General features: G+C 54.0%; 2 protein-coding genes across 4 annotated transcripts in view; both read left to right on the top strand.

The window, feature by feature from the left end:
* The window catches only part of Cabin1 (calcineurin binding protein 1), a 132,877-nt gene extending 127,129 nt beyond the window's left edge, over positions 1–5,748 (top strand). For all 3 annotated transcript variants that reach the window (XM_048343547.1, XM_048343548.1, XM_048343546.1), the window contains 3 exons: positions 3,227–3,391; positions 4,553–4,779; positions 5,211–5,748. In XM_048343547.1, the coding sequence (XP_048199504.1) occupies positions 3,227–3,391; positions 4,553–4,779; positions 5,211–5,354 (536 nt within the window). In that variant the 3' untranslated portion in view covers positions 5,355–5,748. The remainder of the gene's footprint in view (positions 1–3,226; positions 3,392–4,552; positions 4,780–5,210) is intronic.
* A 2,365-nt stretch (positions 5,749–8,113) lies between these two features.
* Positions 8,114–16,441, top strand: Susd2 (sushi domain containing 2). Its single transcript, XM_048343549.1, has 15 exons — positions 8,114–8,266; positions 10,740–10,944; positions 11,144–11,295; positions 11,569–11,736; positions 12,297–12,471; positions 12,601–12,802; positions 12,954–13,039; positions 13,133–13,401; positions 13,490–13,633; positions 13,732–13,890; positions 14,521–14,769; positions 14,896–15,168; positions 15,279–15,455; positions 15,546–15,648; positions 15,770–16,441. The coding sequence occupies exons 1-15, from the start codon at positions 8,200–8,202 to the stop codon at positions 15,792–15,794; spliced, it is 2,454 nt and encodes an 817-aa protein (XP_048199506.1). The 5' UTR covers positions 8,114–8,199; the 3' UTR covers positions 15,795–16,441.
* The last annotated feature ends 457 nt before the right edge of the window (positions 16,442–16,898 follow it).

Raw genomic sequence — 16,898 nt, 5'->3', positions numbered from 1 at the left:
AACCCGTGGCTGTAGTAAATTGCTGTTGGTGATTCACTCATTTCCACAAAGACCCATCTCTTGTCCTTCTACCTCGGGCTGTCCTGTCCTTTGACTTCCCTGGTCTCCCATTATCTTGTAGTATCTGAGGGTGGAAATCTAGCAGCACTTGCTGAGGTAGATAGTTGTAGCTTGCAGTCTTCTCCCCACATACACACACCCAGCTTGTTCTGGTACTGGGGCTTGAGCTCAGGACCTGGGCATTTTATCCAAAGGACAATAAGCTTTTTTGCTTAAGGCTGTCGTGCTACAGCTCTACTTCTGGCTTTTGAGTAGTTAATTGGAGATAAGAGTCTCATGGATTTCTTTGCCCAGTATAGCTTCAAACTGTGATCCTCAGATCTCAGCCTCCTGAATAGCTAGGATTATAGGTGTGAGCCATTGGCACCTGATTTGTCTCTTTTATAGTTTTATTCAGTAGAGTGATGGGCAGCCTCAGATCTCCACTGGCTGTTAGGAATTTACATCTTCCTTAATTTTTAGGTCAGAAGAAGAGTATCTTTTCGAGTGTATATTCCTTTCCCAGAAATTAGATTAAGTGGCCTTTTGCCAGGATGAAGCTCAAGCCCCACTGAGTGTGTGCATATGTAGACCTGAGAGAGGGGCTGCCTGACCAGCTCACCTCTCTACTCCCACGTCTGCCCACTTCAGGGCTGCTGTAGAAGCCATAAAAAGGTGGGTTTTGTTTGACCCCTCTGTGGTGAGTGTCCCTAGCTGTTCTCGGAACTTTCTGGGTTGGCGTCAGGTACAGGTATGTTCCCAAGAGCCCACATCTAAACCTCTGGAACAAAGAAAGCCCTGGGGGAAAGAAGGTGACCCTCCACAGGCTCTAGGTTCTCCCGGCATGACACAGTCGTGTGGTGGTATGGCCAGAGACTGCTGGTTATGGTGATGCTTGTAAGAACAACCAAGGACTAGAGAGGACGAGCAAGTATGCAAGTCTGGAACCAAAGCTTGGAGGACAGTGCAGGTTTGTGGAGTGGACGCTGAGCGAGGCCTGAGCTCCCTGGGAGAGCAGACTGGAGGATGTATTTCCCCTGATCCCCTCCTGAAGTGAGCAAGCTAAGTGGACAGCTGCAAAGGCAGCCCAGGGGCCTGCTATCCCCAGGCAGGCTGTCCTCCCTCCTCCAGGAGACAGTCAACAGAAAGGAAACCTACCTTGTCCTGCCACTATGGCCTGAGCAACAAGCATCCTGAGGCCCCAGTGAGGAGCTCACACCCACACAGGCCATCCAGGCTATGGCCCCATAGACAGGTGCTCTCCTGTGAGCTCAGCCTCCACCAGAACTCAGGGCTCATGTCTGTTTCTGTGCTGTGGAGTTTCCTCTAGGCAATGACTAACATGGCTTCATGTTTGATGGATATCTTGTCCCAGGCCAGGACCTAGAGTTGTGCACATACTGAGAACTGGTTCTCTGGCTGCTGGGAGTAGTCCCACCCAAATGAAGGAGTCTCATTCCCCGAGGTCCTAGGCCCTTCTAGGATGTAGTAAGGGGCCTCTGCAAGCAAGATTGAGTCTAGATTACAAACCTCAGTCCTAGGGAAAGTCTGAGCTAGGCATGAACCTAAGGACAACCAGCCCAGATTTGACACCAGGCCATGGGTCTGCCCTGAGGAACAAAGGGGTTGTCCCATTGGCACAGGATCGCCACTTGACCACCTGCTTTCCTGCTAGGACCTGCGGCTGGGGGAGCTCCTAGACAGCCCTTCTCAGCTGAGGGTGGCTTCAGTGGTTCCCGTGGCTATATGGTAGGATAGCCCAGGGCACTCTGGTGAGGGGAGGCACTGCCTAGCCCAGGGAACACCTTCCCATGTACTTAGTTATTTTTGTTTGTGTGTGTGTGTGTGTGTGTGTTTGTTTGGGTGTGTGTGTGTGTGTGTGTGTGTGTGTGTGTGTACCAGTCCTTGAGCTTGAAGTCAGAGCATGGGTGCTGTCCCTGAGCTGCTTCTGCTAAAGGCTAGCGCACTCTACCACTTGAGTCACAGCACTGCTTCTGGCTTTTTCTGAATTGTTAATTGGAGATAAGAGTCTCATAGACTTTCTTGCCAAGCTGGCTTTGAACTGTGATCCTCAGATCTCTGCCTCCTGAGTAACTAAGATTACAGACATGAACCATCTGTACCTGGCTCCTTCCCATATGTCTTAAGTCTCAACTGAACATAGCCCACAACTTTTCCTCCAGCTAGGAACAGTACCGCTTTCCAAGAAGGAAAGCCTAGAAAAGACAAGACACCTAGCACCACTCTTGGGATTGAGAAGCAACCTCCCCTGATACCTGGAGGGCAACCTTCACCCATCCTGAGAACCTTAGCCTCTACCCAGCATGTGCCTGGCCCTGCCTCTCTCCATTCAGTCCTGTGAATTCCTGTCAGCAATAATTCACCTCCCCACTGAAGAGCAGACCCCTTCTCCAAGCTTGGTGTGGTGGTCCCAACTACTCAGGAGGCTGAGTCAGAAGTTGGGGGCCGGCCTGGACAACATCTAAAAACAAAAACCTTCAGTCCCTGAAGCTCTGTGGAAACCAGGGCAGGGTGTGGCCCAAAGACCCATTCCTGTAGCCTGTCTTTGTCCCAGAACTTTTCCTCCTGGTGGCCAAGGAGAGGAGCTGCCATCTCTATTGGGCAGGTAGCCATAGGTATAGCCATCACCCCCTCAGACCTGTCAGGTTCTAAGGCCTACTCTTGGCCCCTGCCTTGAGCCAGGAGTGTTTGGGCACAGCAGGAGGACATAGTTCCATCATGTGCTCTATCCACATTGGCCTAAAACTGGATGACTTCAATTCTGGTCCTGACCCCATTCTAATTGCCCCTCACATAAGCCAGAGGGAAAGAACACACCTCCCACACACAAGCCTACTTCTCTGGCAGCCAGTGAGATATCCTGCCCAGGTCCAGGGGCTGTGTAATGTCAGATGTGTCTCCCACAGTGTCTAGGGTGGGGGAGATTCACCTCCTGAAAATATCAGCCCAGCCCCTCCACACAGTTGTCCAGGAGAGCACAGCTAGTCCCCAGGCCACTTGGTGGAGAGAGCACCTAAGCCAGATCCCCATTGTCCTTGTTATCCCGCCAGGGAGCCTAGAGAATGGCCTGGGTCCCAGGGCTTGGCACAGATACATAGGTGGCCAGGAGGGTGCCCTGCCCCCATAGGATGAGCATGTCACTTGCAGCTGGCCTTTGTCCCCACAGAAGGAGAGGAGTTGGCAACAGTGGCAGAGGGCTCCAGCTGCCCACCCTTGGAACCACGGCGTGGTCAACAGGTGAAGATGATCTCCACTGGTCCTCCTGTGGATCCACACTCGTGGCTGGTGAAGCCTGCCCACCAGACAGGCACTGAGCTGCCCTGCAGCCAAAGTAAGGCCCTGAGGAGCAGCCCAGCCCGGTTCTCATAGTTGGCAGCCTGAGGGGCCCTCTCTAGGGAAGGGCTACCACGGAGGGTGGGTCCAGAGGAGGCCCAGGGGAGGTGAGATGGAGAGAAAAGATAGGGGTGTGTGGGGCATGCAAGGAAGTTTAGACAAGAGTCATGTGAACCATTATCGGCCCCCCAGAGCCTCTAATTCAGCCCCTAGCATCACAGAGCGATCCTAAAAGGGGTAGGCATCTTTCTCATGGCTATTGCCCCACTGTAGATGAGATCGGGAAGAGCTGTTCTGTCACTGATGCATCCTCACAGGCAGTTGAGATGGAGCCCAGCCCCAGACTCTGGCCTATTCCCACCAGCAACCCTAGCCAAACCCCTTGGGAACTCCTCCTTGCTGGGCTGTGTGCAGACCTCTCAGGACGGCAAGACCTGGCGCCAGCCCTCAGAGACTAGGCTTGGACTCTGAGTAAGCCCCATTCCTTTTAAAGCCATTGGGCTGCAGAGGAATGTGGAGCTGTGCCAGGACATCCCGGTTGCTCTCAGCTTGTGCAGTTCCCTGGAGGCTGCCAGGCCCCAGAGCTGCAGCTTGTAGCCATCCTAGTTTCTCTTAGGCTCCCAGCAAATGTAGCCTCTCACTTGCCCAGGAGTATGAGAGAAAATTTGAGACACAATGTCTGACTCAGTAACCAGCGCTAGGCCTCAGGATCCTCCCTAGAGTATGGAATTTCTGGAACAGTTTGAGGTATACAGTAATTTGTGGAAGCACAATGCCGGAGGAAGCTCACAGAATCCCCAAGAAGGCTTAAGGAAGCCTAACCTGTGCCTAACCTGGCTCTCAGAGTCCACAGTGCCCTTGAGTTGGGGACACAGCCCCAAGACCCCACAATCCAGAGCCAGAGCTCAGTCTCTGTAGGCCTGAGCTGAGCCATTGCCCAGGATGGGGGCCTAGGAGGTCTGGCAGTGCACTAAATCATCATGGGGGGAGGGGGACCATGAACGAGATGAGCATGCAGGCTAGGTCCAGCCGGCAGAGAAAAGGCATCCACATGGAAGTGTTCCTCTGTCCAGTTCAGTGACTATCCTTCAGAGGGAACAGGGGTCCAAAGCAGGGAGCAGTAGGCACAAAACTCAAACTCCAAAGTCTTCCCCCACAGCTGCCAGCTCCAAGGTCTTCAGCAGTGGGACTGCCCAGCCACCTGAGGGCCACACCGGCAAGGCTGAGCCCAGCCGGGTCAAGTCCCGCCTCCTGCCCAACATGCCCAAACTGGTGATCCCCTCGGCTACCACCAAGTTCCCTCCTGAGATCACAGTCACGCCACCCACTCCGACGCTACTCTCCCCGAAAGGCAGCATCTCAGAGGAGACCAAGCAGAAGCTAAAGGTGACCATGGGTACTGCCCAAGGAGCCTGGGCTGGGGGCTCCAGTCTTGGGAGCACCTAGGGGAAGGGCCTAGATTATTGGGGGCCTTAGATTACTAGGCAGACTGGTTGGGAGGTTGGGTTAAAAAGTCAAGAAGCAGCCAGTGGCTCATGCCTATAATCCTAGCAATTTAGGAGGCTGAGATCTGAGGATCCCAGTTTGAAGTCAGCCTGGGCAGGACAGTCTTTGAGACTTATCTCCAATTAACCACCAGAAAACTGGAAGTGGTATTGTGGCTCCAAGTGGTAGAGCACTTGTCTTGAGCAGAAAAAGCTCAGGGACAGTGCCCAGGCCCTGAGTTCAAGGCCCATTACTAACCAAAAATAAATAAATAAATCAAGAAGCCTGGAGCAGGACCAGGAGCCCCTGACCATTGCCCTCCCTGTCTGCAGTCGGCAATCCTGTCTGCCCAGTCGGCTGCCAATGTGAGGAAGGAGAGCCTGTGTCAGCCTGCCTTGGAGGTCCTAGAGACATCCAGTCAGGAGTCCTCCCTCGAGAGTGAGACGGATGATGACGACGACTACATGGACATCTGAGGGAGCTACCACCACACCCTGAGGGACCAACCAGGCCTGGAATGCTCCATCAGCCCAGAGCCTAGGCAAGACCAGAGGCTCACATGGGCTATCATTTCCAGTTCAGCTCCCAGGCCTGCCCAGTCCTCACTTCACAGTGTTGGAGTCCAGAGGAGGAGGGCCCAGCGTAGCCCTGTGAGGACGGGGATGTGGTCTGTACAGCAGGGCTGACATCCTTTTGATGAAATGTTGACTTTGTAAATGTGCCCATTCCAGCCCAGCCCATACCATGTCCACAGTTTGGTGCCAGAATAAGTTGAGCTCTGCCTGAGTCCCAGTGGAGGGACCACCTAGGGCCAGCTTGTGTCACACCTTTTTGTTTGTTTGTTTCTTTTCTAATAAAGATGGAACAGTGGTCTTTGCTTCTTTGTTTATCCTCAGGAGGGTGCCTGGGGTCTTCTATACAAAGGGTTTCTATCCACAGGCTTGCTGGATGTCTCCTCCCCTAGGGCAGACCCAGCCTTGGTCACCTCAGAGACCGGAAGGCTGGGGAGTGTAGGGAGTTGGACAGACCTCTCTAGAGCTGTGGCAGCTAGAACTGGTTCGGAGGGCTGGGAATGTGGCTTAGTGGTAGAGTGCTCGCCTCACATGCATGAAGCCCTGGTTCGATTCCCCAGTACCACATACATAGAAAAAGCCAGGGTGGTGCTGTGGCTCAAGTGGTAGAGTACTAACCTTGAGCAAAAAAAGCTCAGGGACAGTCCCCAGGCCCTGAGTTCAAGCCCCAGGACTTGCAAAACAAAAAACTGATTCTGAAAGAACTTGTGGGGTATTCCAGAGCTCTCTGGAATGCAGGTAGGAGGGAGGCCCCAGGAAGGTAGTGTCAAGGCTGCACTGAGCAACTGATAGATCAGTGCTGGAAGGGACACAGGGATGGGAGAACTCAAATCCCATCACAGTCCACCCCTACTCCAACAAGACCGGCAACATACACTCTAGGCTCAGCACTGATGACGTGGAGCCTTGTTCCAAATATTAAGTTGTATGGTTTGTCTCTCTGTATATTTCCAGGATGGCCTCGAACTCCTAGTGCCCCACCATCCGGAGTAGCTGGGTATGAATTACTATGCATGGCTAAAATTTCAGAATTTTAAGACAATAGACATTACATGAGCCTATGATACTAGCTCTGTTCTCTTAGGCTCAGAATTACTCTGAATTGAGGGTACATAGGGGTTTTGTAGCTGTAACCCCAGAACCTTAGGGCCCATCTGCACTAAAATGGAGACTCTGTAAGATGGAAATGGGGTACAACTTTGCTGCCCTCTTTTCCCTCACACTGAGCATTACCCTGGATGCCAGCCCAGGCCATTTGGAACCAAAGACGTCATGGTCAAGGATGTGTCTTGGTTGGACCTGCTATCTGGACCAAAAGTCATAGTCAGCAGTGACTCAGCCAATACCTTCACCCCTCATCCCTGTGGTAAAGATGAGTCTGGGAAGCAGCTGGCACAGAACTTAAGTAACCATACGCATGTCCCTCACCCACCCAGAGGTGCCCTGCCTACCCAGCAGTACTTCCTCCCCTCTGGAAGTTGAAGCTATGACAGACTTTATCAAATGTGTCTGTAGAGCAGAGGGCTCTGGTTCTGATGACCAAAGCCTTCCTTTGAGTCGTAGTAGGAGCCAGCCTTTCCCAGCTGGACCCACAGGAACGGGAACACCCCAGGTGGCTGCCAATCCTAGCTGGTTTCTGGCAGGCTCACCTAAGCAAGAGGTAGGGATAGGACCAGAGAACAATGGGCTGGATGAGCCCCAAGATCTGAGGCGGCTCACAGCCCAGATGGCCTCAGCTCATCTCCCCCACCCCACCCCAGTGTCAGATCTCTGACACCTAGGAAAACTACAACTAGGAAGGGATTACCTGCCCATCTGTCCTCAGGCCATGGGCCTGGAGGAAGAATTTCAAGCCATGGGCCATCACAGCCTGCCCACCTTGGCTTCAGGGAACTCCTCCCAGGAGCCTCAGCCTCTACTGTCTTCAAGTTTCCTAATCTGCTGGAGGATTAAGGAAAGGAAAGAAACCCTAGAGCTATCATGCAAACTATCCGAATGACCATCCATGGGGCGGGGAGGGGGAGGGGGGAGGGGAGGGCTTGTCTCCCGTCTCCCCTGCCCTGAGTGAGGCCCTCTGGAATCTCTCATGAAAGGACCCACTGTACAGCTGTCCCTTTGGCATTGCCTCTGTCCCAGGGCTCAGCCTGGGTCTAACTTGGCTGTTCCCATTCTCTGAGATCACCTCTACCATACACGTCACAGCCCTGCCAAGAACATGTCTGCTTCTTCACCTTCCAGGCTAAGAGAAAGGATTAGCAACACCTCCTCCCTTCTAGAAGCCAGGGCAGAGGAGCTGAGGTCCTCTAGAATCTTGCCAGTTTCTTGAACGATGGCCTTGCCCACCCTGAAGCATGGCATCCCTGCAAGAGCCCCACCCTGTAGGCTCCGGCAAGCTGGTCTGGGCTGAGGCCCAGAGGCTGGAGCAATAGCCTCTGGATATCCGGCTTATCACGTGTCCTGCAGCTGGAGGCTCCAGCCCCCTTGCTCCCCAGGGCATCCCAAGGCCAAGGTTTGGCCCCCTCCCCCTTGTCCCTTGCTAGCAAGACAGGAATGTGCTAACGGAGCAGGTCAGTTGGTCCACGCAGGCACCTGTGGACTTTGAGAGGACAGTGTGGGGAGGGAGGGGCAGGGTAGGGTGGTGCCATAAAAGCGAGGGCGGGGCTAGTCTGGCAGGGAGTAAGCGCTTCCCAGCCGCTGCATCTGAGCACAACAGTCTGCCTGGGCTGCAGACATAGGCTGCACTGTGAAGATGGCTCTTCCCTGGATCCTGCTGCTGCTGGTGATCATCTCCGGCCCAGGGCCTAGGCCCACAGCAGGTATGTTCTCACCCTGCTTTTCTGTCCCTCTCCTCTATCTGTCCATTTGTCTAATCAGCTAGGCCTAGGGTGGATGTCCCACTGGGCTCAGCCACTGCCCATCTGTTGGGCCATCTGTGATTCTGCTGGGGGCTGGGGGAAGAAATTCTGAGGCTCCAGGGCCCAGGGATCTTGGTGAGGATGCGGGTGTCCTGGCCGAGTCCACCTTATATCTGCTGGGATCTGGGAGACTAAAGCTGTCTGGGAGGAGACAGCCGAGCCCTTGGCCTGCACCCCAAGCTTCAGTGAAAGGCATGATTACATTCAAGAAACCCCCAACCATTGCTCAACCCTGAGTAAGATTGTTAGTACTCATCAGGGTGCAGATAAATCCAATAAAGTCTAGCAGAAGGCCTGAAGTTCAGAGTTGTAATCCTAGCCTCCGGGTAGCTGGCTAAAGCCGACCAGTCGCCCTCCACCCATCTTCTATCTTTCATGGAAGTATCACTACCCTCCTGCACACTTTAAACTCACTTACTGGCATCTCAGAGCCTCTTTCCCACATCCTATCACAGCCTTAAAGCCATCAATCGCATCATTAGCCAATAAATATTTATTGCTGCTCTTAAACGCCAGGCACTGCACTTAGTGGAGTAGGGTGGCTCAAATCCAGACCTAGCCCTTCACTGACCTCCTTTATTTAGATGGTGAAGGGACAAGTGGAACATACGATCCCATCTTGCCTGCTTGTATCCCACCCCAGTCTCCACCCTCTAGTTCAGAAGGGCGATATCTGCAAATATGCCCCTTTAGCTAGGTGCCAATTATAGGCTCATGCCTATAATCCTAGCTACTCAGGAGGCTGAGATCTGAAGACAGAAGTTCAAAGCCAGCCTGGGCGGAAATGTCTTTTGAACTTTGATTAACCACCAAAAAGCTGCATGTGGAGCTATGGCTCACATGGGAGAGTGCTAGCCATAAACAAAAAGGCTAAGGGACAATGCTCAGGCCCTGAATTCAAGCCCCAGGACTGGCACCAAAAAAAAGAAGAAAATATGGCCCTGCTACAGGTCCCCATATACTGCCAGAGAAGGCTCGGGCCTCACGCTGTTGAACTCCTAATGTCTAGCTCTTCAGTATCAGGCTCCCTGATGGAAAGGAACCTCCTATCCCTTGAAAGCAATGGACTATCTCTGGGTCTGGGCATCTTTTTCTTCCTGACTTTGTTTATTTGTTTTGTTTTTGTTGCCAGTCCTGGGGTGTGGACTCAGGGCCTGAGCATTGTCCCTGGCTTCTTTTTGCTTAAGGCTAGCACTCTACCTCTTGAGCCACAGCGCCACTTCCGGCTTCTTTCTATATATGTGGTGCTGAGGAATTGAACCCAGGGCTTCATGTATACAAGGCGAGCACTTTACCACTAGGCCATATTCCCAGCTCCTCCTTCCTGACTTTGAATGGGACTCAAGCCACCATGTGCACAGACCCTTGCTGAGGCAACTAAGAGAGGCCCTAGTCTAGTCTGTGAGCCCTGGAATAACACCTGTAATATGGAGGTCAGATCTGGCCAGTGCCATATTGGCCACATGGCAAGCTTGACCATGTGGTATTTCTAGCATCTTGTCTTGCTGGGCATGCCTGGATTCCTACAGGAAGGGAAGTCCTATCCCCAGGTAATAGGAGTTCCTAAATCCCAAGAGACAGTGGTGGGCATATGGCTTTTATTTAGGTTATTGAACTTGTCAGTCAAGTGCTTGGGACTAGGAGCTTCCTGTGACCCAGCCCCCTGACTTGATCCTATTTAGGGTCAGGCCTGCTCAGGTGCCATTACGCCATGCCACATGTCCCCATGTCTGCATCCTGTGTCCTGTCTCTCATTTCCATGGTGGCCCAATTCAGCTCTCCATTGGAGCTGAACTGGTTTGTTGGTACTTAGAAATCTTCCAGAAGTAAGTCTCTGTATCTCTGTCCTACTTTGTGCTATATGTTTTTCTGAAACCTGGGACCCGTCCATTTGGAGCTTCCCCAATAAATTCATCCTTTTACTTGAGACTGTCTCTGAGTGGTGGACTCTTGGAAGGATGGGTGATCCCCCCTTGGACCCCATTAAGCACCCTGTCCACAGACACCTTGGGAGTCAAGAGAGATCTTCAGACCTACAGGGTCCGAAGGGTGCAGAAAACTGTGACCCTCTGTGGAGGGCTGTCTTGTGAGCTATAGACTAGGTGGCCAAGGGACAGTTTGGCCCTGGAGCTACTCAAACACTCCAAGGTTAAATGTCTTAGGCACTTTCCCTTATCTTACTGCATTCTAGCCTGTCCACTCTGCCACTAAATCTGTGTTGATTATCTGGAACCAGTGACTTTATTGTTATCTTAGTAACTGTGCTATACTGACAAGCATTCTTCTAAGGAATGTTTCCCTTTAACAAACTCCCAGGGCCTTGCATGCAGGGCGGCTGCTCTTGCATGCACCCAGATCAGGATCTCTTTTCCAGGTGCCCAGAATAGCTGTTCATCACGCTGTGGGGACCGGAATGGGTTCTGCTCCTGCCACCCAACCTGCTCTGGCCTTGGTACCTGCTGCCCAGACTTCTGGGACTTCTGTACAAGGATCTCACCCTATTCAGGCTCCATGATGGGTGGCAAGGACTTTATGGCACATTTCAAGTGGTCTGGTGACACAGATGGTGTGATCTGCAGGTAGGAAGAACCAGGCCATTAGGACTCCCATAATCCTCACTTCATACCTAAAGCTCTTCACACAACTGGCCTAGTGGAGGTCTGGGACCAAGGATAAGCAGGAGAACAAGGACACCCTGGAGGGTGGGAGGCAGTTCTTGAGTTTTGAGAGGATCTGCTCACTTGGCCCAACTGCTCCTATGACCTCAACCCTCTCTAGGTTTAAGGAAAGCATCGAGACTCTTGGCTATGTGGACATCTTGAGGCAGGTCCACTGCATATCGCCCTTGCTCTATGAGAGTGGTCGCATTCCCTTCACCATCTCCATGGACAATGGCCGCACCTTCACTCACTCAGGCACATGGCTAGCTGGTAAGCCCTCAACCCTGCCAGACCAGTCTAGATCCCTCCCTGCGTGGGCCCTCATTCCTACCCGAAGCCAGAGCTCATGGGGACTTTCCCTAACCCTAATCTATGCACACCGAGATCTGGTCCGCCTAACCTACCTGCCATTCTGGCTGAACCAGTCCCTTGGGTGAAGGTTCCTTCCAGGAGGCCCAGCCCAGCGGGAGGCCCTTAGAGGGGTAGGCCCTTGGATTATTTGGTCCCGAGCCTTCAACTCACCTTTCACTGGCCCCTGCACAGTTCACCCCTACAAAGTGTCTGAGACCGAGAAGAGTCAACTGGTGAATGAGACCCACTGGCAATATTATGGCACCTCGGGCACGGCTGGTAACCTCAGCCTGACTTGGAACACCTCAGTGCTGCTCACACCAGTTGTTACCATTGAGCTGTGGGGCTATGAGGAAACAGGTGAGGCTGACTTCGGGTTAGTGGAAATGACAGAACCTCTGGATTCTTAGAAATGAGAGGAAGGCAGCCCAGGTGGCGCGTCTAGACAGAGGAGAAAGTCGGGGACCTCCATGCAGGGGATGGGGTGGGTGGGGAGATGTTGCAGGAACAAGAAGTCTGATGCTGAAGAAGGGGAACGGCAGTCACTTCTCTCAGATGGTGCGAGGGAGATGGCAAGGTAGGGCATGTCTGGCTGGCTAGGGTACCAGGTGTGGTGGGAGGTCTGGATACTTTGATCATCAGATAGGCACATCCTGGAGACAGAAGAGCCGGCTCTTCTCAATCCTTTACATACCCTGGCACACCCAGTGACACTCGATGTATGGGATGAGGTGATAGTAACACAAGCCAGGGGCCCCGGTGGAGCAGTGGCAAGACAGACTCTCCCATGGCGTTGAGTTGGTGTGTCCTTCTGTCCTCCTATCACTCTGTCAAGCTCTCTGTGGGAGAGTGGGGCCAGGCTTGCCCTGCTTCTGCCCCCAGAGAAGCCTTAGTGTTGACTAAGGCTTGTTCTCCCTCAGGTCAGCCATACTCAGAGAACTGGACAGCAAAGTGGTCTTTCCTCTACCCCGTGGCTACAAATATCCCCAACTCTGGCTTCTTCACTTTCACTCCAAAACCTGCACCTCTTGAGTATCAGAAGTGGAAAGTGGGTGCTCTCAGGATCATCAGCAGCAAACAATACCCAGGGCAGAAGTAAGGGCATAGAGTAGTGGATGGGCTGGGGGCCATCTGCCTGGGGATTGCCCTGCTTGCTGGGGCAACTGCAGGCCAGGGTGGTGTGGCTGCCCCTGCCCTTGAGCTCATGCTTCCTCCCTACTACAGAGATGTGCAGGCAATCTGGACCAACGATCACGCACTGGCCTGGCACTTGGGTGATGACTTCCGGGCAGATTCTGTCACCTGGGCCCGTACACAGTGTCTGATCTGGGAGAATCTGGAAGACCAGATGCCGGATTTCTTGACAGAACTGCTTGACTGCCCTTGCACCCTGGCCCAGGCCCGGGCGGACACTGGCCGCTTCTTTGTAAGCTTGGACATGCGTTAAAGTCTGAAAGGGGTGGGGGGCAGAAGGGGCAGACAAACCCCCAAAGAGAAGGGGCTAGGAAGGGAGGGCTCCCAGGGATATTGGGGGGCGGGGTGCACAACCCAAGTGACAACCACCAGCCACTCTACAGGTGGACTACGGCTGTGATATTGAACATGGCAGCGTCTGTACCTACCATCCCGGGGCTGTCCACTGTGTGCGCTCAGTGCAGGGCAGGTGAGCCACCATTCCGGAGGACTCAGGGCTGAGGGAAAGGTGAGACTGGGACTGGGGGCCAGGCTGCCAATGGTAATCTGCTCTCACCCCCAGCCCCAAGTATGGCTCAGGCCAGCAGTGCTGTTACACAAAGGACGGCAGCCAGCTCCTCACTGCAGACTCAACGAGTGGCAGTACCCCAGATCGTGGACACGACTGGGGTGCACCCCCATATCGTGCACCACCCCGGGTTCCCGGCATGTCCCACTGGATGTACGATGTCATCAGTTTCTATTACTGCTGCCTCTGGGCACCTGAATGCCACCGCTATATGCGCCGGCGACCATCTAGTGACTGTCGCACCTACCAGCCTCCACGCCTGGGTGGGTGCCAGCCTGGGGTCCGGGGGAGGTGGGGTGGAAGGGGCAGGGCTGTGGGGCAGGGATGCCTGACCATCCACTCTCACCTCAGCCTCTGCATTTGGGGATCCTCACTTTGTCACCTTTGATGGCACCAATTTCACATTCAATGGGCGTGGCGAGTACGTACTACTAGAGGGGACGCTGACTGACCTAAGGGTGCAGGCACGAACTCAGCCTGAGAGGACAACCTATGGTGAGGCTGGGGTCCCCCACAGGTTTCTGAATAGCTCTGGGTCCTCCAGGATGGGAGGTAGGAACCCAAAGGACCTCACTCGGTACCCACCACTGCAGGCACAAGGGACGGAGGCACAGGGCTAACGGCAGTGGCTGTGCAGGAGGGCAGTTCCGACGTGGTGGAGGTGCGGCTGACTTTCGTACCAGGCTTCCTGGAGGTGCTGCTCAATCAGGAGGTGCTCATCTTCACTGAGCAGAACTGGATGGACTTGAAGGGTGAGTGGCATGTCCAGGCAGGGTCAGCAGGCTGCCCAAGAGCTGAGGGTGTGCAGAGAGCCACCTTCAACTTAGCCCTTGCTACATTCTGGGATTGCAACCTGTCCTGGGGTTCAGATGCAAAGATGGATGCTTCACAGGACTTACAAGCCCAGGTAAGCCCAGGTGGGTCTGTGCTCCAGCCGATGGGCCTCAGGTGAGGGTGTTTGCTCTCGTCAAACCTTGGAGCGGCGAATATTGAGGCCTACTCAGAGCCCTGAAAGGCCAATCGTATGGGTAAGGGCCTCCCTACAACCTAGAGGAGCCCAGGGGCTGTCATGATGGAACACAGTGCTGACCAGCAGGGCCCCCCCCCCCACTATACAGTGGTCACTAGATCCCCCCTCAAAAGCTGCTGCAAGGAAACCAAGGCTGTGGGCTTCAGGACACAGCCCAGAAGTGGAGAGCAAGAACCACAGGACTTCAGCACACACCACCACGGTGCTACCACTAGGAGCAAATGAAATGGCTTCCGGAAGTGCAGGGAGGCTGGGTGTGCGTGGCCCTTCCCTTACAGGTCCTCCCAACCCATCTTGTGTGCAGAGCAAGGGCCCAAAGGAGTGGCCCTGACTTATCTCCACCTGTGGCCAGGTATGTTCCTGTCAGTGGCTTCAGAGAACAAGGTGTCAATCATGTTGTCATCGGGGGCTGGCGTGGAGGTCAGCCTGCACGGCTCTTTCCTGAGTGTGTCCATCCTGCTGCCTGAGAAGTTCTTGACCCACACCCGTGGCCTCCTTGGGACCCTCAACAATGACCCCACCGATGACTTCACCCTCCGCAATGGGCAAGTGTTGCCCCTGACAGCCAGTGCCCAGCAGTTGTTCCAGTATGGGGCCGACTGTGAGTGACCCTAGGAAATATTATGGGAAAAGTGGATAGCACAGAAAAGGGGGAACATGCTCTGTACCAAGGGCAGACCCTGGACCCTTGGTGCAGAGCTGTACCCACCCAGGACTGTCTCCCCAGGGGCCGTGCACAATGCCTCCTCACTCTTCACCTATGACACCCAGAGTTTGGTCCACAACTTCATGAACCAACCCAGACATGACCCCAACTTCAAGCCCCTTTTCCCCGATGAGGCCACCCTCGATCCCAGCCAGGCAGAAGAGGCCAGGAAACTCTGTGCCAACGACCCTTTCTGTATCTTCGATGTGGCGGCTACTGGGAGCCTGAGTGTGGGTAATGCCACGCGAGTCTCCTCCCAGCTACACCAGGAGCGGCTGAAGCACCTACAGCCTGGTGAGGGCTGGGGGAAGGCGTGGCCTGAGCCAGGGAGCAGGTACCCTACATTGCCATTGAGCCCCTTGTGCCAGGGTCAGCAGCTCAGCTGTGCCCTCTCCTTATTCCAGTGGTGTCCTGTGGCTGGCTGGCTCCCCCTTCCAATGGGTACAAGGAGGGCAGTAGGTACCTGATGGGTTCCACCATCCACTTTCGCTGCAACAGTGGTTACAGCCTGGCTGGGGCGGAGACCAGCACCTGCCAAAGCAACGGAGCCTGGTCTGCGGCCACCCCGGAGTGCCACGTAGGTGAGAAAACCTCTCCTGACCATGCCTATTCTCCCTCTGGCTTGCCTAGTATGCCCCAGGCCACCCTCACCATTCTTACCCCCTCACCAGGACGGAATTACACCGTGCTTCTAAGCATCATCTTCGGAGGCCTGGCCGTGGTGGCGCTGGTTGCTGTCACCTATGTGTTGCTACGCCGCAGGAAGGGCCACATGTAAGACCCCACTCTGAGGCCCACTCCCAGACCCCACTTCTACCCCTTGGACAGCTGTCTTGGGACCTTGGGGAAAGCCAATGGGAGCCATGCCCAGCTTAACACTACACGTCTGTTACAGGAACATGTGGCGTTCTCAACCCTGAAGCAGAAACCAGCGAGGCCAGCTGTCTTGCCACGGTGGAGACCCAGCCTCCCAAGAGAAGATCCTGGACTCCAAATAACACGTACCTCAGTCCTGTGATTCTTGCATCCCTCGGGCTGGACGCCTGATACCTGGGCCTGTAACACCTGTGGACTCAAGACCTCATGCCATATCTGTCATCTCAGACTCAAGGCACAATGCAGGTGTTCGTAACCTTTGAAATACCCTGCCATCAACACTCTGCATTCTGTTCCTCTACGGCAGCTCTGATTCCTCAGCCTGGAGACTTTTAACCTGGAACTATAATGCCTGGGTCCCAACCCTAATCTCCTGCATCACAGATTGCAACTCCAATCCCTCCCCACCCCCACACAGCGTGACGCCCATGACCCTTACCCTTAATGAACTGGGACTTGCTGCTCACCCTCCTATGGGGCTTCCATGCTAAGCTGCCCTGGTTCCGAAACCCTGGACCCAGCTTGTGAGCCAGGGTGGGCTCTGCTCCAGGGTAAAAAGAGAGCAAGAACCCCAGCAGGGAAGACAATCCTGTGCACTTCAAGCTTGTGGAACGGTCCTGGGATACCCTTTCCCGTGTGTGTAAAGAGAAAACAAGCTCTCTTGTCCTTCTGTGGTGGTCTGCCACTCACATTTCTAGAGTTCATGATTGCTTTGTCAGCTCACCTACTAACAGAACCAGAATCTCAGTCCCTCTTACCGTGTGTGTGTGTGTGTGTGTGTGTGTGTGTGTGTGTGTGTGAGCACACGTGCATGGGCATACTGGTCCTGGAGGGCCTGAGTGTTGTCCTTGAGCTTTTTGTTCAAGGCTAGCACTCTACCACTTGATTGACAGCGCCAATTCTGGTTTTCTGGTGGTTAATTGGAAATAAGAGTCTCATGGACTTTCCTGTCTGGGCTGGCTTTGAACTGTGGTCCTCAGATCTCAGCTTCCTGAGCAACCAGGATTCCAGGTAGGAGCCCACCAGCACCTGGAGTCTTGTCTACTCCATCCACTCAGTGTACAATGTCCCGCCATTGCCTTGCAATCTGCTTTGTATTGCTGGGCATAGTCATTGATAGGGCCAAGTACAACTTCTTGAATGCCTAG

Source organism: Perognathus longimembris, chromosome 3, assembly GCF_023159225.1.
Source record: "Perognathus longimembris pacificus isolate PPM17 chromosome 3, ASM2315922v1, whole genome shotgun sequence".
Lineage (NCBI taxonomy): Eukaryota > Metazoa > Chordata > Mammalia > Rodentia > Heteromyidae > Perognathus > Perognathus longimembris.
The sequence above is the reverse complement of the archived record's forward strand: the minus strand, read 5'-3'. Positions and strand labels throughout refer to the sequence as shown.